General features: G+C 33.2%; 1 protein-coding gene and 1 long non-coding RNA gene across 2 annotated transcripts; both read left to right on the top strand.

Moving 5' to 3' along the window:
- Positions 1-9,688: 9,688 nt before the first annotated feature.
- On the top strand, positions 9,689-11,905 carry LOC140181995 (uncharacterized). Its single transcript, XR_011877757.1, has 2 exons — positions 9,689-11,297; positions 11,408-11,905. It is a non-coding gene; the product is annotated as an uncharacterized lncRNA (long non-coding RNA).
- A 9,535-nt stretch (positions 11,906-21,440) lies between these two features.
- Positions 21,441-24,361, top strand: LOC112779715 (isoprene synthase, chloroplastic). The gene is made up of 4 exons (XM_025824052.2): positions 21,441-21,855; positions 22,377-22,647; positions 22,749-23,734; positions 23,949-24,361. The coding sequence occupies exons 1-4, from the start codon at positions 21,592-21,594 to the stop codon at positions 24,243-24,245; spliced, it is 1,818 nt and encodes a 605-aa protein (XP_025679837.1). The 5' UTR covers positions 21,441-21,591; the 3' UTR covers positions 24,246-24,361.

The following is a 24,361-nucleotide window of genomic DNA, read 5'->3' as shown; positions in this document are numbered from 1 at the left end:
GCGGGAAGGGTAGTGCTAGCTCAATCTTCTATTGGCCCGATTGCCAATTTTGCGATGCAACACAGCAAATTGCCAAAAGGCATTTGCAGCAAAGTGGAGAAAGCTCAACGTAATTTTGTTTGGGGTTCGGACGAAAATCACCGCAGGGTGCATCTCATTAGTTGGGAAACCCTCTGTCTCCCGAAGGATGCTGGAGGCTTGGGGTTCAAAAGGCTGGAAGTGATGAATCAAGCCTTCTTGTTTAAAATTTGTTGGAATTTGAACGAAGATCCTGACACTTTGTGGGCGAGGGTGTTATGGTATAAGTATTGTAATGGGGACACTAATAGACCTCATAACCCTACAGTGGGATGCTCCAACCTTTGGAGAGCTTTGCAGCAAGTATGGCCAACCTTTGAGGAGAATATTGTTCACAGAATTGGCAACGGGGAAAATACCAAATTTTGGAAGGATAAATGGCTTAACATGGATGGGTGCCTTGCGGACCATATTAGGCCTAACGTGCAAATTGAAGATATGGATGCAAGTGCCCAGAATTATGTGAACTCAGAGGGAGAATGGAACTTGGAGGTGCTCAACTCTGTAATTGAGACAGAGTGCATTCCCTTAATTAAAGCCATCCCTGCCCCTAGACCCTCAGATCCTCCTGATAGCAGAGCATGGAAGAATTCCTCAGATGGAAGATTCTCAGTTAGAGAAGCTTATAAAGCTATTATCCAACCTCCTATTGGTACCAGCAATGTGTGGAAGAAGATTTGGAAATGGCACGGCCCTCAAAGAATAAAAATATTCATGTGGCAAGCCATACATGGTAGATTGATCACTAACTACAGAAGGAGTAAATGGTATGGGACTTCCCCCCTCTGCCATTATTGCACAAATCAAGTTGAAGACACTATGCATGTTTTGAGAGATTGCGAGGGGGCAAAGGTTATCTGGAAAAAGCTGGTTAGAAGCGAGTTAGCGTTGGAGTTCTTTTCCATTCCAACGTCTGATTGGTTCCATGAGTGTTTGAACAAGGATTGGGGTTGCTCGATTCAAGCGGAATGGATTAGTATCTATATGGTTGCTTGTTGGAGGATTTGGAATTGGAGAAATATGGAAATATTCCAAAGATCCTTCAAGAGACCAGTGGTAGCGTACAATCTTATTCAGGATTATGTTAACACCATTCAAAAAGCCTTTGAGAAGTATCTCGTTGGGACCAATACTCACAGGAGAATGACTATCAGTATCAAGTGGCAACCCCCACAAAGTAATTGGATTAAAATTAACACAGATGGGGCAGTAAAAGATAATCCAAGGAGGGCGGGATGCGGTGGTATTCTAAGAAATAGTGAAGGAAGATGGATCATGGGTTTTTCCAGAAATCTGGGTGTCTGTTCCGCACACCTTGCTGAGCTTTGGGGGGTATACACCGGCCTGGAAATAGCCTGGACGATGGGGTTCAGAAGAATTTGGCTTGATTGTGACTCAAGTGCAGTAGTAAACAGTGTCAAAAACCCTTCCTTGAAGAGGAATTCTGGGTCGGTCCTCTACTACAGGATCAGCGAGCTCCTTGACAGGGGTTGGCAAGTTAGGATTGAGCACGTTTATCGCGAAGCAAACGGTTGTGCAGATTTTCTCGCCAATCTTGGAGCGGCACAAGAACAAAGCCTCATGGTATGGAATTCCCCTCCTCCAGGGAGCGATCTTTGGGTACTTAGTGATATTACTGGCACCTCTTGGCCCAGAATGATTAATTTAGTGTAGTTCCTTTTGTTGTTTGGGCTTCTGGCCCCTTACCTTAACCAAAAAAAAAATCTTTTTTGTTTTGGTGTTTACCAAGTTTTGTTAATTGGGCGTATTTTGAGTTAACTCGACCTTAACTTGAAATCATAATATCTTTTATAAATCTATGTTTATTTTTATTCCAGTCCAATATGTATCTTATCTTAAATATTTTAGATTAGTTTTAAGAAAAAGTTTAGGGCCAGCAATTTTTGTATTTTTTGGCCAACACTTAACAATTAAAACAAAAGTGAATGATCTCCTACCATTAGATATAAATCTCACACCATTAAAAATACTATTAATAGCCAATTGATAATTATAAAACACCAAAATTGCTAGCCCCTAACATTCCTCTAGTTTTAATTTATTTCTATCTTTTTGTCTTGAAATTTCTTTTTTTTTTTTCCCAAAGAATAAGGTACTTGTATATACGTCAATTGACAAATGATAGTACAAAGACAACAATAAAAACGCTAACATTCAGTTATAATAGGCTATTTTAATTGAGATTAATTTATTTTTATATTATAATATCATACACTTATATCCTTTTAAATTCATTTCATAACTGAGTAAACTTCTAAAAAAAAATCTTTTTTCGAGTTATCTTTTTTTAAAAGATTTTATAGAAAAATAAAAGTAATTTTATGTTTGGGTATTTCATACAAAAAGATCTTTTTATCTATCAATTATGTTTGGATATAACAATATAAAAGTACTTTTTTATTTATTTATTACATGAAAAACATCTTTTTTTTAAGGGAAAAAGATCTTTTAAAAAAAGATATAAATTATAGCTTCTCAAAAAAGATATTTTTCTGATTTTTCTAGTGTTTTTACTTTTACTACTCAAAATTTGCTACACGCTAAAAAATAAAAAAAGATATTTTTATTGAAAAAAATATTTTTTTATCAAAATAATGGCGCCCAAACAAGCACTAAGATTAATAATCTGGAGAACGAGTACAAGCTTTAGAGGCACAAACTCAACTGTGGATGCATCAATACATTTATTTATCATTTTTTTACAATTTAAATGAAATATTTTCTATAGAACTAACGAGAATGATAAATAAATGTATTGATACATTCACGGTTGATTTTGTGCTTCTGGAGCTTGTACTTGTTCTCCAGATTATCGATCCTGTTCTTGTACTACTATCATGTAGGATATTCCGTTAATTATTTAACTTTGACCTCACGGTGGGACTACATTAAAAATAAATGAAACTTTTTTGTATTCAAATAAGACACTTTAAACCTTAAAGACTAAGACAAGATTATGCCCAAAAAAACCAATTTAATACTTTACCAAAAAAAAATAATATAATATGCCATAACTTCTAAACTAGAGACAAATATATATATTAAAATACTAGACAAAATAATTTTTTTTATCTTTATCACTAATTAGTCAATTTTTTTTTTTATCTAATTTTATCACATTAACCATGGTTTCAATCTTGATCCTATCTCCAACACGAGTCTCATCACTATCACTATTGGTATCAGCACTTGATTTGTATCCCATTAACATTTAGAGCATAAACTACCACTACTCGTCGCGGTTTAGGTTATAGTTTTTTTCCCCTCGTAATATGTGGTTTCTCCTTTGTTTATGGTATCATATACCGTTTTTACTTCTAGCAGTTTATGTATTGATATTATTTGTTTTTAATTCACAACAACTTATAGCGATTTGCATGAAAATTTATAAAATTTTATAAGTTATAGCAGTTTTATAAAAAGAAAATTACACTCAGCATATAAAGCATCCTCAATTATTATAATAATGTAATTTTGAGTGTTAATTTATTTATTTACGTAATTTGTCCTAATCTTAATGTTGTCCAATGATTTTGGACTTTTAGTGGAAATACGAATTACGATTCGATAACTCGTAGTAAAAACCCCATAATTAATTGGTTTAATACTCGGAAGAAAAAAAGAAAAGAAAAAAACAAGAAGCTTTTCATAAGCATTTTTAATTCATGGAAAGATACATAACATTCATGTCAAGCCTTTTTGTAGGCACATAACTAGCTAGTAACTAGCATTTTTAATAACTAATATATATAGTATATATGACGGTGGCAGAGGGTTTTATCTAATGACTAATTAATCAACTTACTAATTTCTTGCTAAGGAAGTGAGAGGCTTTAACTTGTATTGAATTGGCTTGTTCTAATTCAATTTGACATGTGTAAACCCATAATTCTCAAGTTATTTACTTCTTACTTTTTGACTAATCAATTCATAAAGACACTAAGAAGCGGATGGAGAATTAGTTAGTTCTTTTAGAGTTTCTACACAAATAACTAATTTTGTTCCAATTCCGTTATGTTACTAACAACATTTCTCCCAACTTTTACCAATTCTTGTTTATAATTGTATTTAATGAAAGTGTTTTTGTGAATGTATCTAATAAAAATATTTTTTTTATAGCTGTGTTTAATGAAAGTGTCTTTATAGATGTATTTCTTAGATGTGTCTCCTTATACATGTGTTTAAAATATAATAATTAATTATTATTAGCAATACGTTGACAGATAGTATATTGGTACCCTATACTTTTTTATTTTGTTCAATGTAATACTAAGAAAATAAAAATGCGAGAGGTAGATTTTAACCATTAACCAATCAGAAGATGATATGAAAGTACTGTATGATAATTAAGCCAAATATTTCGTATAAAGATTATCTTTTGACTACACCGAGTCAGATAGTGGAAAAAAAATACCCTTTCTGACGACCTCATCATTGATGATGGCTCAGACCCGAAGATCAATGCTACAAAAAAAAATGACTATTCAAAAATGGACAAGCCTTTCAATTCAGGTAGAAAATAAAAGTGTGAAAAAAGAATTTGATGATTGGTGCAAGTTTTGGGACGCAGCTCTCATAGTCAAAATTCTCAGAAAGAGAATTCACCTCGGAATTATGGAGCAACGCTTAAATAGAGGCTGGACAAAAAATGGTAAGATCAATATTATTAATATATATTGTGATTATTTTTTGGTTCGCTTTGTAAAAGAAAAAAAATTATTCTCACGTCTTGTTAGGAGAACCATGGATGGTGGGGGTCATTATTTGATAGATTAGAGATGGAGACCGTTTTTCTTAACCTCAAAACACAAGTGAAAAATATTGTTGCATGAATTTGCATTCCAGATTTGCTGATTGAACTATATAATCATCATTTTCTGTGGAGAGTGGGTTCGACTATTGAAACTATTTTAAAAATTGATAGAGCCACATCGATCTATCTAAAAGAATATCAGTTTTCAGTAATATTATTAACATTGAATATGAAGGCCTTCATCTTATTTGTTTTAATTGTGGAGTTTATGGTCATTGGTCAGAGTTATGTGGTGAAGTGCCAACATGAGGTGAGATCAACAGAAGGAGGTGGACAAAAAAAAAGAGGTGGTGTTTGACGATGCATTAAATGCTGATGCTAGTGAGAGGCAAGAAAAGTTTAAAGTAGATTTGGCCAATAACAAGAAATCCGTGAATGATCAAAGCCTCCAGAGTTTAGGCCTTGGATGATGGTTCAAAAATTTCAAAGAAGGAAACAAGAAAAGCCACAGCCTGCAACAAGACATCACAATTAAGCTAAGGATCCGAGATCAAATAAGGAAGGATTTCATATTAATGGGACTCAATATATGGAGAATGGGTCATGATTTAATGTTTTATATGAGGATAAGGAAGAGAAAATTTTGGTAGAAGTTAATGTTGTTAACGTTGAGTAAAGTGCTCCCATGCATATTGGGCTGAATGAGGAGTTGGAAAAAGAGAAAGGTGGACCTGATTCCCAAACACAGGTGCCAAATAAATGTAACGGGCCTTTAGCCCAAGTCCAAAAAAATACCTCAAATCTGGTGTAGGAAAGAATTTTCAAACCCAGAAAAAGGTCTCTCCAACCATTTTGGGCCTCAAAAATCTGGGAAGGCTACTAATCCCAAACTTAAGGAAATTGAGAAAATGGGCATAAGTAATCAAGAAAAGCATTGGCCTATCCCAACCAAGTTCTTCGAGTTCGAGGATTCCTGAAACGGTGGCGATGGAGCAAGTAATGCTTGAAAGTATGAGAAAATTTCAACAAGAGCAAAATGATATGGCAGATTTAAAGAAGCATTCCGATTATTTTATGGAGGTGCATGTGGTGAAGAATGCCTTTTTCAGAGTTAGCCAGCAACGAGTGGGGGATCCGATTAGCACACAAGGAGAACTCCCCATCAGTTAAGTTACCGGATATATTAGCGTACTATTCGAGCGAGAGAAGGGCATGATGTGAGCAACATGTCTGATTCAGGTGTCAAGGCCAATGGCATGTGATGTGTTCTTGGTCGTTTGGCCCTGTTTTTTCTGCATTGTTGATGATGAATCTCTTAGCTTGGAATTGCAGAGAGGCAGGGGAAAAGCCTTCTTTAACCTCATTAGAGATTTTCGAAAGGAATACAAGGTCAATTTTGTTATTCTGGTTGAAATTCATATTAGTGGGTCTCGTGGTAAAGCTGTGTGGGATAAATTTGGGTTAGATGGTTTATTTATCGAAGAAGCCAGAGAACACTCTGGGGGTATTTGGTGCTTATGAGATACTAGTCTTTGGAAGGTGGATATCCTTAGTCATAACTATAGCTTGTTCACATGAGAGTCAGTTACATAAATTCTAATCTCTGGTTATTATATGCTATTTATGGGAATCCCCCAATGTATTAATCGAAGAACTCTTTGGAGTAACATCTGTGATCTTAGTATTGATAGTGATCTCCCCTGGTGCCTTATAGGTGACTTTAATGAAACTCTTTGTGATCATGAATAGAGGGGAGGCATGGGTAGTAGCAATAGCGCTTGTCAAGATTTTCAGTCGTCTGTCTTGGATAGTTAGATTTTTTATTTAGGGTTTTCTGGCTGGCATTTTACCTAGAAAAGGGGTGACTTTGTTGAACAGCTGGACCGTGGGCTATGCAACCTGGAATGGTAAGTTCGATTCCTAGATGCTCTCATCAAGCACCTTCCTAGATTCAAGTCTGATCACTCGCCTTTGTGTTTTTATTTTTCTCCTCTGAATCAATGAATAATGGCAGAAGACCTATTTATGGCATCATGGCTGACACATCCCAATTTCCCTGATATGGTTAACAACAGTTGGAATTGTTCGAGCTCTTGGTCAGATTGTATTTCTTCCTTCCAGATTGCCTTGAAGTCTTGAAATTCTAACATGTTTGGGAATATCCATAGAAGGAAGAGAAATATTATTAGAAGGTTGCAAGGGATTACAGCTAACATGAATCTCCATGGCAACCGATTTCTCCACAATCTACAACGTGTTCTTTTGAAGGAATATGAAGAGATTATTTTATAGGAAGATATTTTATGGCTTCAAAAATTTAGATGTAAGTGGATTGAGTTTGGTGATCATAATATGAAGTATTTTCATGGATCTATGTTACCTAGAAGAAGAAGAAATAAGGTGGCTAACTTCTAGGATGAAGATGGTAATTGGGTTAATGATAAATCTGTATTAGAAACTATGGCCTCTAATTTCTTGTTCAAGCTTTTCTCTGATGATTCTCCTGGCTTTGAGTTTATTTTGAAGAACTCATTTCCAATGCTGCCCCAAGAAGATCTATAAGCTATCAAACGTAATTTCTCTTATATGGAGGTTAAAGATTCTGTCTTCAAGATGAGAAGCCTAAAAGCACCGGATACGGATGGTATTCAAATAGTATTTTAGCAAAACCAGTGGGATAGAGTAGGGTTGCATCTCTGTAAGCTCATCGAGGATATCTTTACAAACCCTACGAAGGTTGGTGAGATTAATAAAACTCTTATCACTCTTATACCAAAAGTTGAACCTATCATAAATATGAAGCAAATGTGCCCTATTAGCCTTTGTAATGTCTCTTATAAAGTGATAACAAAGACTCTTGTTAACAAATTAAGAAGTATCATGGAGAAGATTGTTAGCCCAACCTAGTGTAGTTTTGTTCCAGGTAGGCAGAGTTCGGATAATATCATTATTACTCAAGAGGTCATCCATAACATGAAGGACAAAAAAGATCCTAAAAGGGTGAATGGCTATCAAAATTGACTTGAAAAAGGCTCATGATAGATTGAAGTGGAGTTTTATTCGGGAAACTTTGAGCGATATTGGGCTCCCTCTGAATATTATCGAACTCAACAGTGCTTGCATTTCTACTGCTAAGATGAGAGTCCTTTGGAATGGTTATGCACTGAATGAGTTCCTTCCGTCTAGGGGCATCCGGCAAGGTGACCCTATTTCTCCCTACTTATTTGTACTTTGTATAGAAATGCTCTCTCACCTTATCTATTCGGCTGCCAGTATGGGCTTTTGGAAGCCTATCCTTTTAAGTCGTGAAGCCCCTAAGCTTTCACATCTTTGTTTTGAGAACAAATTGATTCTCTTTGCAAAAGCCAATATGTTGTAGGCAGAGATCATTCAAAGAATCTTGGAAGCTTTCTGTTTGAGTTCTGGTAAGAAAATCAATAGTGAAAGACTAGAATCTTCTTTTCCAAGAATGTGGGCCACCAAGTGAGAAGTGATATTAGCGGCTTCCTTAATTTCTCTAAAACTGATGATCTGGATAAATACTTGGGAGTTCCGATTATTCACTCGAGAGTGACGAGGGACATATACAAGGACATTGAAGCCAAAATCAAGAATAGGGTTAATAATTGAAAAGCCACATCCCTCTCTCTGGTAGGGAGAACCACTTTGGTGAGATCTGTCCTTTCTAATATTCCTTCTTATACTATGCAAATTACCTTATTATCTACTGCTAGGGGTGACAAACGGGTTAGCCCACCCTGCACCCGCACCGCCTAATGGGGAGGTTCCGAATTCCATCTCTGCCCCGCCTAACAGTGGGTTGGCGAGCTAATTCTCTTTTTTTTAATTATTTTTTTATTAATAATCATTAAATATTAAACAATATATATAATTTCACAACTATTTCAATAATTTATAATTTCTAAAGATATAAAAAAATTATAATTTCTAAATATACAAACATTAAAGTCTTTATAATTTTAAATATGTAATAAACATAATCATCAATCAAGTTTTTTGAAACAAACTAATAAAACCAACATCGTAAAATATAAAACAAACATTATCAAAATATATAATTAAACATCTTCAAGTCTCTAATCAATCAAACATAGAACATAATCTAAATTATAACTTATTATCTTCAATTATCATCTTAAATTACAAAAAAAAAACAATGGGCCCACCGGGGAAGCTTCTCCTGCCTCGTCGAAACACGCCAAAGCCTGAAAATTAGGCGGTGCGGGTTAGGCAGGCTTTTTAATTATGGTGGTTTCAAATTTTTAGCCCAACCCGCCTTTATGGCGAGTTACGTAGGCTAGCCCGGCGGGTTTCGACCCGTTTGCCACCCTTACATGCTGCTAGTTGTAATTTTATTGATCGTAAATGTCGGAGCTTCATCTAGAGAGAAACGAAACATACTAGAAAAGTTCATCTTGTCAATTGGCGGACAGTGAGCAAGCCCAGGCCTTCGGGTGTACTAGGCATTCGTCATGCCAAGAATATGAACCAAGCTTTTATGATGAAAGTGCGCTAGGGGTTGATTGAGAAAAAGGACTCCCTCTGGTAAAAATTTCTGAGGGCTAAGTATAGATGTGGTAGTGACATAATTTCTCTCATCAATAGGAGGCAAAGAGTCTACTTTGTGGAAAGGCATTTGCTCTTCGTGGAAAAACGCCCAAGCTAATTCCATCTAACACATATGAAATGGGTCCAAAATCAAGTTTTGGGACCATAATTGGGTACTGGAGTTTCGAGGCTTGAATTGGCTTAACTCTTAGGTAAGTTCTGTTTTAGATTCAGGATCATTCCTAACGGATTTTCTTACTTTTTCAGGAGGATGGGATGTGGAAAAACTAAAGGACTGGCTTCCTGAGGAGGCAGTCCAAAAGATTGTAGCCATGTCACCGTCGTCTCCGTGGAAGGAATGTGGTCATATTATGTGAGCTAAGTCTTCTAACGGCACCTTCTCAATGAAAACAACCTACAATTCCCTGCAAGAACACCCGAGAGGCCAGAATCGCATATTTAACCTTGTCTGGAAATGGAGAGATCCGAAAAGAATCCAGTATTTTTTGTGGTTAGTTGTGCATGATGCTATAGTTATCAATGCAGAAAGGAGTATAAGACACATGTCTCAGACCTCCATTTGTCCCCTTTGTTAGCAAACAATTGAAATAATGCTGCATGTTCTTTGTGACTGTCCTTTTGCAAGATCGACCTAGAATTTACTTCAATCCCAAAACAGTATCAGTAATTTCTCTTCCCTTTAGCGTAATGACTGGATTTCTTGTAACCTTTTGATACCTGGTGAGTGTTTGGTGCATTTTGGGGTTGCATTATCTGCACTATAGTATGCGAGAAATCAGTTTGTGTTTGAAAGAAAGTCTTCTAATCCTAGAGGAGTTATAGAGTCTATCAAAAATAGGGGCCACGAGTTTAAAACAGTAATGAAGGCTAACATTTCTCCAACGTAGTACAGTAAGGACAATGAGCAGCTCATCTGGTGGTACCCTCTTCTTGAAGGCTTCCTAAAAATTAATGTTGATGTGGATTTTTTTTCAATCAAACTAGTAATGCAGCTTGTGGCGGCATAATTCGCGATCATTTAGAAGGTTCATCAAAAGTTTCTCGTGCAATTTGGGAGGATGATAGATCATGCAAGTTGAACTTTAGGGCATTATTAAAGGCCTTCATATTGCACTTGCAAATGATATTCAGAATGTGATTGTTGAATCTGACTCAAAAATGGCAATTCAATTCATCGTCAAGGGTTGCCCAGTATAGCATTCCTGTGCAACTCTCATTGAAGACATTGTCATTTTGGTGAAAGGATATCTCAGGTCCGTTGGAATCACACTCTCCATGAAGCAAACTCGGTGGCTGACTGTTTGGCGGAGAAAGGTCAAGAACTCCCCCACAGTCTTCATTTGTTTGATGCTCCCCCTCTTGACACAATACAAACTATTGAGTTAATAGTCAAAATCATCCCCGAAAAAAACTTCGATCTCCATTTTCATCCCTAAAAAAATAAATTAATCAAATTTGTCCTCAAATATTTTTTTTAATCACGTTCATCCCTATGTTAGTTTCTTGACGCTGTTGTTAACCTGGAACGTGAAGTGATAGTGCAGCATAGCAAATGACATCGTTTTGCACTCTTCATCTCTTGAACAAGTGTTCTCATTCATTCTTCTTCTCGCACCTCTAACTGATAGAGAAGCCTCACTGCCGTTGCATAGTGGTATCGTCACCTCCGCTGTCGTTGTTCGAAGCCACCCCTGCACGCGATTCTCGTTGCTCAATCACTCTCTCAGATGCCTTCTCCTTTTCTCACTCACACATCGAGGAAGAAGGTTGCGCCAGGAGCTGGGCTTTGTGACCCAATTGCCAGGAGCATCGCTCTCCTCCCTTGCTTCTCTGCTCTATCGTGACGTCAGTTCAGGTAGGCCTTCTCTTTTATGATTTTTTTCTGTTTTTGTTGTGCTCTAACTGCAACTGAGATCATATATATAATAATTAATCTTAATAAGAAAATCAAGTTGGGAATTTCAGGGGAGAACGACATCTATGGCTATGGAGTTGATGGTTATGGAATTTCAGTACTGAGGAACAGAATCAGCAAGGGAGAAGATGGGTAATAAGTGAAGGTTTTTGTGTTCACTCTCAATGGCAGCTACAAGCACCGCTTATGGATCGGAATGGAGTTAGTTGTTTGTGCGCGGCCAGAGTTCGAGCTTGGAACGTCAGCATTGGAAGAACGGCAAGCTGCAGGAGCCGATTATGAAGGATCAGGGGTGTAGTTAGGTTCCGGGTCGAGTGGGTGTTGAATGACCCGTTTGCTAGCTAATGGTGTTTTTGGTCCTCCTTAGCCTAGCACAATCCAAAAAAAAAAAAAAAAACTGAAATATAACTTAACTTCCACGTCAGATTTTATTAACGTTGTTAGTAAGAAAAGTGACGAAAGGATTAAGATGATTAATTTTAAATATTTTGATGACGAATTTGATTAATTTATTCTTTCAGTAACCAAAATGAAAATTGAGGTATCTTTCGAGAACGATTTTGACTATTAACTCACAAATTATTTCTTTTAATGCTTTCGGTTCCTCAGATTGAGAAGTAGTAGTTTGTGTTATGGTTCTTGTTTCTTTTGGCTCCGTTTGGTTGATGTATATGATGAGACATAGACACAAAGACACAGACACTAAAGACATGGACATAAAATATTTGTGTCTATGTATTGTGTTTGGCAAAAATAAGGAACAAGACACACATATTTAAAAAAGACTGAATTACCCTTCATTCAACCATAAGTTTTATCACTATCATTGTATACCCATTATTCCAAACACTGCATATTTTCACCATTGAATTTTTTTTTTCTAATATTTTTTATTTTTTCTAATATCATCTTAAATTATCATTCAAATATTAAATATATAATTTTCTTTAAAAAAATAAAAAACTAAAGTTCAGAATCTATTAAAGATTAATCAAAATTTAAATAAATAAAAAAATTAAATGAATAATTTTTTTTTCTTATAGAAAATAAAAGGATAAATTTGGTTATAGAATCTAAAAGAGAAAGAGAAAAAAAAATTTGGAGAGATAAGATGACAAATTTTAAAAATTCAATAAGGGTAAAAGAGTAAAAAATCAGTGTCTCACAAGTTGTGTCTCAGTGTCTCATCAAATTGGAGGTACACAAATTTAATGTCTCCGTGTCCATCTGTGTCTTCCCGTGTCCTTCGAAAATCTGTGTCTCACCAAACCAAACAGTAGACGTGTGTCACCGTGTCCATGTCTCAATGAGACATGGACACCAACCAAACACTACCTTTGTTCTTTCCTTTGTCCTCCCCCCCTTCCTTCTGTCCAAAAAAAAAAATTTTCTAAAAATACTAAAGAAATAAAAAATGGCGGTAAAAGTAATCAAATTTGCTTCAAATTGTTTGTGATGTTGCATCAAACTTTAAACGGTCAAGTGACCAACTTGACATTAATATATGTTTTTTGATGTTTCTAGATCATGATAAATGATGAATATCATGCAAGTTGATTTAATTAATTATTACCAATATTATCTCTCTTGAGCCATACTTGCAAAATTCATATTTCAAACACCTTATTCAATTTATAAAATATTTTAATTTTTAATGACTTTGTAAAAATATATGTTATTTGTTTTTTTTGTAGAATAATATTCAATTAACATTTTTTGATTTACTAATTTCCTAATTTTACGAAACTGAAATATTAATATACTTCGATCTTTTATAAAATATTAGATTTTTACAAAGTACAATAGTTAATTTATTATTATAAAATATTATTGTAAGAGTATTTTATTTCTTGTTCAATTCTTGAATAATTCTTTTTGAGCATATTGCTTATTGCGTCGCACAATTTGTTGCGTCACATAATTTGTTGTTGGTATATATTCGACAATAAAAAGAATGACTATTGATTGTTTTTTCAATATTCAACAAATTACACTAAAATCAAAATAAAATGTAAATTTTGAAATATTTTTTATTTTTATAATTTCAATCCAATTATTATCAGTGTAATTGATAAAATTTACTTTATTAATATTTTCATAACAAATTTTATCATTTACGGTATGTTTGATATATCAAAATCTTTTTTACTAATTACAAATAATTAAAATAAACTTTCTCCCTAAACCTATTTAATAATCCAACTCCGATCCAAACACAATTAATAGTTTGATTGCAGTTAAGTATTTTAGACTTTTAATTAAGTTTTTGTAATAAATAGGATCAATTGCTCTTTTTTTTTTTAGCAACTTGAACTTGCATTGTCTTCCAAATGAAGTAAAAAATGGTTCTGAATACTCTATCTTTAACAATAAATTAAATTTTAAAGTGTTGTATTTTTATTTTTTCTGAAATGCGTTGATATTTGTCCATTTTTATTCGCTTTGATTCGACTGAATCTCTTTCTAATTATTATAAATTAGTAGAAATTTTTTAACAAGTCTCGAATGTCAATATGACTTTTATGACTAAATTCCTAAAGTGCGTGGTTGTCCAACTCGTATATCAATTTGACTCCTAAGATTTCAATTGCACTAATTTGATCTCTCAGATTGGCTTTCAGGCGACATACTAGTCCTTCAGCCTATTTTCGACGTGAGTCAATAACCGGACTACTAATATGGCACAACTAATACCACGTGACATCATCACTGACTCTCACGTCATCATCATCATCATCATCCTCGTACATCCCTTCTCATTCCTAATCCCCTGAACCATCACCACAACCATCATCCCTAATCCACCACCACTTCCCTCCTTGACGAATTTCCCACCTTCCCTTATTCCTTCGTCAAGGATCTCCACAAGGAGAAGTATGCCCTTGAATGCGCCATTTGTCTGTTGGAATTCGAGGATGACAGTGTTCTCTGCTTGTTCACCACTACTACCGCACCCTCTTTCGGCTTTGGATCTACACCTTTTGCATCTGCAACTTTTGCTCGCTTTTGTTTCGACTTCAGCATCCATTCTGTATCTGTTCGATTCTACTTCTTTTGCTTCCACTACGACAGTTCTTCACTCTTACCCAAAAGTACATTCTACTTGTTATTCTTTTTCAATGGTAGATCTTATGGTTGTACCAATTTTGTTCTCTTGTTTTTTATTTTCAAAAAAATAAATAAATAATGTTCTTGTTGTTTATTAATGGTGGATTTGAATACACCAATTCTATTCTTTTTTATTTTTCATCTTGAAAAAAAATTAAACATTGTCGTCTCTATTAGCTTTTGCAATTCTTCCTCTACAACCATTTTGCGGAGCCAATTTCACTTCCAGGACTAGTGGAGAGTCGCGGGGGGTTGGTGGAGAAGGCAACGGCGTTGTCGATATGGGTGTCGGAGAGGATGGTAGAGTCGTGGAAGTGGCAGTTGAGGCCTGAGGGTGTCGAGGAGGAAGTGGAGGTCACTGTGTCTTAAGCTTGTCATGAGGGGTTGGGGGAGTGGTAATGTTAGGCGAGGGACTGAGGGAGAGTGCGTGGTGGAGCGTTTGGGTGAGAGAGCGGAGGAGGTCTAGGGATAGTGGGAAATTCGGAGTCGGAGAGGTGGGTTTGGAGGTGTGCAAGTGTGGTCTACGAGGCAGTGACTTACGCTGGAAATAAGCGGCTGAAGGACTAGAATGTCGCTCGAAGGTTAATTTAGTTGATAAAATTAATGTAATTAAAATATTAAGGGTGAAATTAGTGCACAAACCGAATTTAATGGACCACTTTAAGAATTGAGTAAAGTATCGTTTTTGTCCCCAGCGTTTGGGGTAAATTCTATTTGTGTCCCTAACGTTTAAATCGTTCTATTTGTATCCCTAACGTTTGTAAAAGTGATTCAATGTTATCCTGCCGTCAATTATACATCATGAACGCTTTAGTTTGAGTTTTAAAAATCTCTTCTTGAAGTTAGAATACAAATGTCTGGGATAGAATCAATGATCTACTCCGAAAAATAGCTCATCAAATGTTGAAACTAATTCCTACAACATTTACATAATTCACTTTTTTAGGGGCATAATTGAATCTAAACACAAATAGTGGGTATAATATTAAATTCGAACACATCTAAGTGAGACCTAATTGAAAATGAATACATTCAAGTGAGAATAATTGAAAAATATAATCTGATTTGTTAGTATAATTGACGGCAGGATAATATTGAATCACTTTTATAAACGTTAAGGATACAAATAGGACGATTTAAATGTTAGAAACACAAATAGGACTTACCCCAAACGTTGGGACAAAAACAATACTTTACTCTTAAGAATTTAATCGACTTTTTCATAGAGATAGATCATGTATATATGATGGGAAATGAATCGCCAAATTCGTTTGGTAACAAATCAAAATGGGAATTGAAATATCTTGTGAGATGTGTTGAATTGATTACGGAAATCAATTTCTTGGCCATCAAGAGCTTAGAGGTCACAAACATGAGTGGTCTCACATATTATGCAGAAGTTTCTCGAGTTTTGACAAAAAAAAAGCAAGAGTTGATTATTCATCTCAGGTTTAGAGCGCTATGGCTAAGGTAAGAAATCTTATTTTGCCACAGGCCACTCAAAACAAAGAGGAATTTTATTTTCTCACGTCGTTAAATAATTTTCTTACTAGGGAGATACAATGTTACATCAACTTTTTTTTTTTTTTTTGAAATTTAAAAAGATCTCCTTTATACACAATTTTATTTTCCTTCTTAATCAATTTTATTAGAAAATTAACCTTTTTAATTAACAATCAACCAATAAAATAGCATATAAACAAAAAATTAAAAACTAAAAAATATTGATTAATTAATAAGAATTTAATCTCGATGCACTGACAGTACGTAAAATAGTTATGTAATCATATCCATTTTTTTAGATGATTCTTCACGAAGTCAATGTAAAAAATAATTATTTTTATTGATATAATATTATATTATTAAATATATCCTATACGTGTAAAGTTACTTTACACTGATATTGTGTTGGGAATAAGGAGTATGACCACAATCCAATCAATCATATATCATATAATTTGTTATTGTTATTATATTAAAATGTTAATATAATAACGTCCTTGATTAAATTTAGAGATTTATCATTATGATAGTGATCATACTATTGAGAGATAAATCTTTTATAATTTAATTTAAATTGTTCTTGGTCATAGGATTATTAGAAAAGGACATTAATAATTCGGAAAGATCAATATATATATAATGGTCTTCATTGGATGAAAATTAATAGATCTCATTTATTAAATTATGTATATAGATGGTGCATATAGAGATATGACCATTGAACTGACTCGCTTTGAGAATTCCTAATGGTTATAATTACCGTATATTTGTCAATAGGATATTCTCAAGATGAACATGGTAATAGAGTTTCCTTTGATCTGCGACTGTCATAGTAATTAACAATGTATTTATTATACTTTGATTCCGGACACCTAATACCTTAGGGTGCTAGTTGAATGGATATTGGGTATGATTTAAATACTTGTAGAATTAATGATTAGTCAATAAAAAATCCGTCAACTCTCGGTAAAGAGTTTGAGCTCTATGATTATAATGACTGAAATGAATAAAACCTTGGCCAAGGGGATTGAATGAATGAAGAAATGAGTTTCTTAGGTCATTCACAGTTCATTATAATAATGGTAACAAGTTAGAGTTTGACAATTAAACCATACTCTAAGGGTTAATCAAGAGCTGGAAAGATGGAAGGAATTATACTTTGTTCTTCTAAGGTTCTTAGAAAAAATATATTACTTCATATTATCGGGTCGTTGAGGAGTGTTGCTAGACGCCAACCTTGATTAGTAAATTTAGTATGACTAATTTACTACCCGCTTAGTATTGAACCTATGGGATCACACACTAACGAGTGTTCTAATCTTTGCTGTAGAATTATTTAATTATTAATTTGATTTGATCAAATAAATAATTATATTAATTCAAATGGAATATTATTATATTTTTTGCTAGCACCAAGAATATAATAATAGTATGATAATTGAGAATATTATATGAGATTTGAGAATAATTAGTTATTCTATTTCTAAATTTGGATGAGATCCTAACTGATTCTGTTTCAAATTGAGTTATGATATGATTCATAAATTTGAAAGATTCAAGTTTAAAATAACAAGATATGATTTAAATTTGAATAATTGAGAATAAAATTTAAAATCAGTAACAAATCTCATACTATATATATGTATGCCAAGAGTAGAGGAATGTGAAAGAGACGAGAATAAAACACAAGGATTTTATTCCTTTACCTCTACACACATAAATGTATGTGAGCCTGATTCTTGGAGAAGAATTTAATGGCGTGCAAAGAGTTGCAAGAGGTTTCTCAATTTAGATCAGATGTCCATTAGTCAAGGAGTTGACAGCAAAGGTTGGTCTCGGTGTGGATACGCATAGCGCCTTCGTACCATCGAAGGAGAAAGTGATTTTTTACTAAAGGTTGGTCTCGGTATTTAGATCTGATCTATATATTAAATTATTTGAAATAAAATTTTAGCACAAAATAGATCTTTAGGATTACTTTCTTTTCTTTTGCTGTGTGTTATGAACACATGGTAATCCTTCATATTGTATAAAAATTAAATTCTAATTATTAATTTAAAAAATTGGTTGAAAATTTTTTATTTACACTTTTTTCTTTAAATTATTCATTAGATTATGAGTTTATCTTGATGATTTGTCGTTGTAATTTTCTTATTGTCTCGTACCACTTTTTAAGCTACTTTAATTTTTAATGCATGGTGCGGTTTTTCTTTTTTTTTTTTTTTAAAAATATCAATTTTAATTCTGGAAGTAAATTCATGTAGTTGTTGTTTTCATTTTTCATGTAAAAAATAAAAGTCACATAAAATATGCTTAATGGTTTTATGCGGCCACTATGCATTATTAATTCTCATAGGAAAGTTCTTGAATGCACAGTAACCTTCTTCAGTTTGATGTGTTTGATTTGTTGTCTTCAGATGAGTGTTCTATATCTTGCCAATCTTATTTTCTTAATGGCGTCCAGACCTTTTATTTCTACGAGTACTTTCTTGTTTTTGTTTTATTCGAATTATTGCATAGGTTTTGTTCTGTTGTATCAACCTGAGGTTTATGTAGTTTGGCTTATATATAATAATAAAAACATCATCATCATCTCTTATTCTTTCTTGACCACCATTTCTACTTTCTAGGCTTTAGAAGAAAAGGACGGGGATATTTATACAGTATATACCTCTTAAGTCATCAATCAAAATATATATATGTACTGAGTTAAAAGTAAGGCAATCTTATTTATAGTGGTTCTTATATTTATCATATATATTAATTATTTTTTGAAAATTTGATATATCTAAATTTTCAAAAGGCCAGGTTACTAAGACAATTTTAATTCTTCTATCTAGTTCTTCAATAAATATACAAGATGGAGTTTATAGTCTCAAAGTGTAATTAAAATTAAAGTTTAATTTTTTTATATTTTAATAATATTTTTATTTTTTAATTAAAAAATGTTATTAAAAATAAAATAATATTACTTTAATTTTAGCACTATTTTTAAGTATTGCTACCGGTAAATAGTCACCGTAACTATTATAATTATAAGTATTATAGCATGGACTAATATACAAAATAATAATACTTAAAGTAATTAACATATATAGTGTAACTATTATTATTATTCTCCATCCTATTATTATATTCGTTTTTATTTGAATATTCTATAAATTGACATGCAAAAGTAATATAAAAAAAATAATATAATTCAAGTTTTTTATTAGTAGGTATATGTAATTGTGTGATTTAGCTAACATCATTCAAGTAACTAATAATTATTTTGTTATTATATATATTATATATGACTACATGCTTCAATTAGTTGTGGAGGTTCCATGGAGAGATAACTTTGGTAAATTTTATTTGAGTTTACCGTTCAATGCAAGTTGGGAAATTGCATCTAACTAATGTTAAAATCATCCTAAAGAAAATTCATTAGAAGAGAATAGTAATTTCACCCTAGCTCTCCTGCAATGAGCGATTTGATAACCTAAAAATTGCTATTAGAGATTTGTCTTCTCTTTTTATTTCAACAGTATGCCTTTCTTGGATTATATATTTCTTATTGCATCTTGTTGGCTTTCTCTCCTCCTTCTCAATTAAAATCATTGTTCTAAGAATTTGACTGAGAATCGGGATCTGGTATAGTTAACTGAGAATCGGTCACTGAATTTAGGATAAAAAATAATCAGCAAAGAACTAGTTAAAAAATTAAAAAATGGTAAAAAAATCGATTAATTGATCAAATCAGTCTGATCTTTTAGCAATAATTAATTTAAAATAATAAAATATATATTTTTTAAATATTATATATTTTATACATAAATATGTCATTTTATTATATTTTGTTCAACTTCAGTCTTCAATTGAATGTCAGTTAAATTTTTAAACCCTCAACTCTACTGGTTTAATTTTTAGAACCTTGATTAAAATAAAAGATTTGATGAAAGGACTAATTAAGTTATTTCATGCTATAAAAAGTTACGAAGTAATTTTAATTTGTTATTCTATATTAGGATCTAGTATTTTCAATAATTCTATTTTTTCCAATCATATATAATTTAACTTTTTTTTATCTTCATTAATAATTTTTTTTTTAAAAATAATTTAAATTTTTTAATCAATAATTCTATTTGTTTACAATAATATATAATTTAAATTTTTATGCTTCATTAATAATTTTAAAAAATAATTTTCTATTAAATCAGAATACCCTAATACTATATTAAACTGGTGATGAAAATTTATAAGAATGTGTTTAGTTTACGTTTTTTTTTATTTTAGTTTTACTGTTTTCTATTTTATAGATTTTATGAAAAAAAATAAAAAAAATAAAATCTTATTTTCTGTTTTTACCTTTTTATTCTCTCTTTTTTTATTTACAAAATTATGAAAAAAATATTAAAAATAAAAATAAAAAATGAAAACACAAATCAATCGAACCTAATTTATCAAATTAGTTGATGATGGTTGGATTTAGTGTTAAAAGTGAGTCAAACTAGCTTTTGATTTAACTCAAACTTCATTTGTTAACAATTAGATAAACCAAGTTCATGAGCTTGTAAAAGTTAAAATTTGAACGCATATATTAAATTAGCCAAACTTAAACTTACATAATTATACTAATTGACTTTGAACAGCTCATTCATTTATATTATGTATTTTATATTTTTAATTTATAATAACATATATCACACTAATATACTTAAAATTTTACAAACGCACACATATAATTTTTATATATAATTATTATAAAAGACATATATAAATCATAATTAATAAATAAACAATATATATAATTGATATTCTTTTTAATATATAAATTATAATTTATTTATATAAAATTATAGATTATATTCACGTCACTTAAGCAAATTCTTGAGCGTTTTAGTGAATAACTTAAACTTTACAAATAAACATTACCTAAGTCATGTTAGAATTTGGCCTAACTCTACTGAGCTTCACCCACTCTCACTTTCAGCCACAGAAATACTTGTGCTATATAATGCTATCTCCTCAATTAGGGTAAGTTTATAATGCATACTTAAAATGAAGACGAAAAAAGAAAAATGAAAAATCCCAAACCAGTATTTTAATTTTTTTTTCTCCGGTAAAAGACTATTTGTGAAAAGAAAAGGTAATGCTAGATAGACAAAATAAACAGTCGGAACTTGTCTTATTTAGCATTAATTAATTATCACAACAATTAATAAATGTTAAATAAGACAAGTTATGACTGTTTTTGGCTGATTTTCTTTGATTACCAAACATTTTCGAAAATTTGGTGGATTTTATTTTATTTTTAATTTTGATCTATGGCCATTAAAAACTCTGTGGCCACGGCACAGAGTGTGATCATGAGGTGGGTTAGGATTTTGACTAGTAAATAAGGGATATTCATTCATGTAAACTTATGGTGATATATTGTCCCACCTGGCCTCAACAATATGATAGCTCCGTGTTCTCCTCAGTCCTCAGTTTCAGTATAAAAAGGGAGTAACGGAATCACATTTTTAGGCAGCTAGCAAGAGGTGTTAGAGCGAGTAGTAATTAATTTGTAACATACCACGTTATTATTATTGTGCCATAACATATTAATCAATTTTAATTATCATATAATAAGAATAGGATCATGGCTGGAACACAACAATTCTCTTCGGCCACACTAACAGCTAGTGCCAGTGCTAGCTATAGGCTTCCCTTAATTAGGAACTTTCCTCAAAGAAGCACCTTTCTTGGCAATCCAAATAATAAGCCTTTGCCACTCACTGCTACTTGTGCTGTTAGCACCACCCAGGATGCTCAATTCACTGAAAACAATACTAGACGTTCTGCCAATTACCAACCCAACCTTTGGAACTTTGAATTTCTACAGTCGGTCGAAAATGACCTTCAGGTAAATTATATTAGTGTTTAAGTAATGTGTTAGAATATTCATTGTTATTTTCGTTCATATAGTAATACACAACTAATTATTTGTATACCATAATTTGTTATATTTGTTAAATAATAATTCTATTCATATACTAAATATTTTTAGCATTTCTGTCATACAGTTACCGTCTTAGAATTTAGTAATAATAAAAATTAATAAAAAACAATCAAAATTTATTTTACTTAATATTTATTAATTATTATTAAAATTAATGCTTTCCTTTTTTGCCCATCTTACGCATTTCCTTTTTTGCCCATCTTACGCACGTATATTAGTTACTTGGTCCACCACACATTTGTCTATATTGTAAATAGACAAACTTACCCATAAAAAAGTTTAAGATGGACACAATTATATATAAAAAAACAAAAATATTAAAATATTTTTAAAAAATTATTTTTTATGAACAAAAATATGATACAAGTTTTTTAAAATATCTTTTCTTTCTCTTTCTAACGTTACCGTTTCTAAAACATACACAGGTAGAGAGATTGGAAGAGAGGGCAAGAAAGCTAGAAGAGGAGGTGCGTGGGTTAATGAAGAAGGTAGAGATTGAACCCCTAAGCTTACTGGAATTGATGGACAACGTGGAGCGCTTGGGTTTGACCTACAAATTTGAGGACGACATTAAGAGTGCCCTTAACAACAGGATCGTTCCATTGTTACATCATCACACTATAAACAAATATGGCTTGCATGCCACTGCTCTCTCCTTCCGTTTCCTCAGACAGCATGCCTTCCACGTCTCCCCTGGTATACACCTCCTTTTTTTCCATCATATTTATTTATTTTACACAGCTAATTATTTCTTTAATTAAAAATTAAAAAGTAATAATTAATTAATATAAGTGCAGATGTGTTTGAGAGCTTTAAGGAGGAGGGAAAGTTCAAGAAGGAGATTAGTGGGGATGTGTTAGGGTTGCTGAATCTATACGAAGCTTCATACCTTGGATTCGAGGGTGAAACCATTTTGGATGAGGCAAGAGCATTCTCAGCAACACATCTCAAGAACTTGCTACAAACAAATCAAGTTCAGAACAAAGTGGTGGCAGAAAAAGTGAGGCATGCATTGGAGCTTCCCTATCACAGAAGAGTGCACAGGCTAGAGGCGCGGTGGTTCATCGAAAGGTACGAGCAGAAGGAAGCCCACGACGGCGCGTTGCTGGAGCTGGCAAAGCTTGATTTCAACATGGTGCAATCGGTGATGAAGAAAGAGTTGCAAGAACTTTCAAGGTGGTGGAGAGAGATTGGGCTGACAAGCAAGCTGGATTTCGTTCGTGACAGGCTCATGGAGGTTTACTTCTGGGCACTTGGAATGGCCCCTCACCCTCAACTCACCGAGTGCCGCAAAGCCGTCACGAAAATGTTCGGCCTCGTCACCATCATCGACGATGTCTACGATGTCTATGGTACTCTCGACGAGCTGCAACTCTTCACCGACGCCGTTGACAGGTGGGATGTGAATGCGGTAGAAACACTTCCGGACTACATGAAGTTGTGCTACTTAGCCCTATACAACAGCGTGAATGACACAGCTTACAGCACCCTTAGAGAAAAAGGCGATAATAGCCTTCCACATCTAGCAAAATCATGGAGTGACTTGTGCAAAGCATTCTTGCAAGAAGCAAAGTGGTCCAACAACAAGATCATTCCACCTTTCGATGCCTACATAAGGAATGCATCCGTTTCTTCATCCGGCGGGGCATTGCTTGCTCCTTGCTACTTTTCTGTCACCCAAGACATCACAAGCCAGGCTATTGACTCCATAACCAACTACCATGGCATCGTTCGCTCCTCTTGCGCCATTTTCAGGCTTTGCAACGATCTCGCTACCTCCGCGGTAAGTAACAATTAACCATGGTTAAATTAGTCCAAAAGAACATATGTAAAAATTTGAACGCAGTAAAATTGATAATTAAGAACGTGAAATAATAATTAAATTTATTAAATTATTTAATAAATCAATTTTACGTAAAATTAATTGAATTTTTTTAATATATATTTTATTTGAATAATTGATGATTCAGTAACTGATTTTTTGGATAATAACATAGGCGGAGCTCGAAAGAGGTGAAACGACAAACTCAATCACGTCGTACATGACTGAGAATGGGACAACGGAGGAGGAAGCACGGGAGAGCCTTGGAAAATTGATCGACCAAGAGTGGAAGAAGATGAACAGAGACGTAGTGTTGGAGTCTGCGTACCCGAATGCCTTCAAAGAAATAGCCATCAACATGGCTCGGGTTTCGCATTGCACCTATCAATATGGTGATGGACTTGGAAGGCCTGATGACACAGCAGAAAACAGAATCAAGTTGTCGCTCATCGACCCCATTCCAATTAATTGATTATTAATGCAATGATGGTCATTTCACGAAATGCAAATATTATTTTTAGTATATTTGTATTTTCCATGTTGTATATCATTAATTAGCCATTTCAATGAAATCAAATTATTGAGAAA

This window comes from Arachis hypogaea, chromosome 19, assembly GCF_003086295.3.
Source record: "Arachis hypogaea cultivar Tifrunner chromosome 19, arahy.Tifrunner.gnm2.J5K5, whole genome shotgun sequence".
NCBI classification, from domain to species: domain Eukaryota; kingdom Viridiplantae; phylum Streptophyta; class Magnoliopsida; order Fabales; family Fabaceae; genus Arachis; species Arachis hypogaea.
The sequence above is the reverse complement of the archived record's forward strand: the minus strand, read 5'-3'. Positions and strand labels throughout refer to the sequence as shown.

Excerpts from the sequence above, each read along its gene's own strand:
- LOC112779715 (XM_025824052.2), top strand. The coding sequence starts at position 21,592 with ATGGCTGGAACACAACAATTCTCTTCGGCCACACTAACAGCTAGTGCC. Across the intron at positions 22,648-22,748 it reads TGCCTTCCACGTCTCCCCTG|ATGTGTTTGAGAGCTTTAAG; the intron begins GTATACACCTCC and ends ATATAAGTGCAG. Across the intron at positions 23,735-23,948 it reads ACGATCTCGCTACCTCCGCG|GCGGAGCTCGAAAGAGGTGA; the intron begins GTAAGTAACAAT and ends ATAATAACATAG.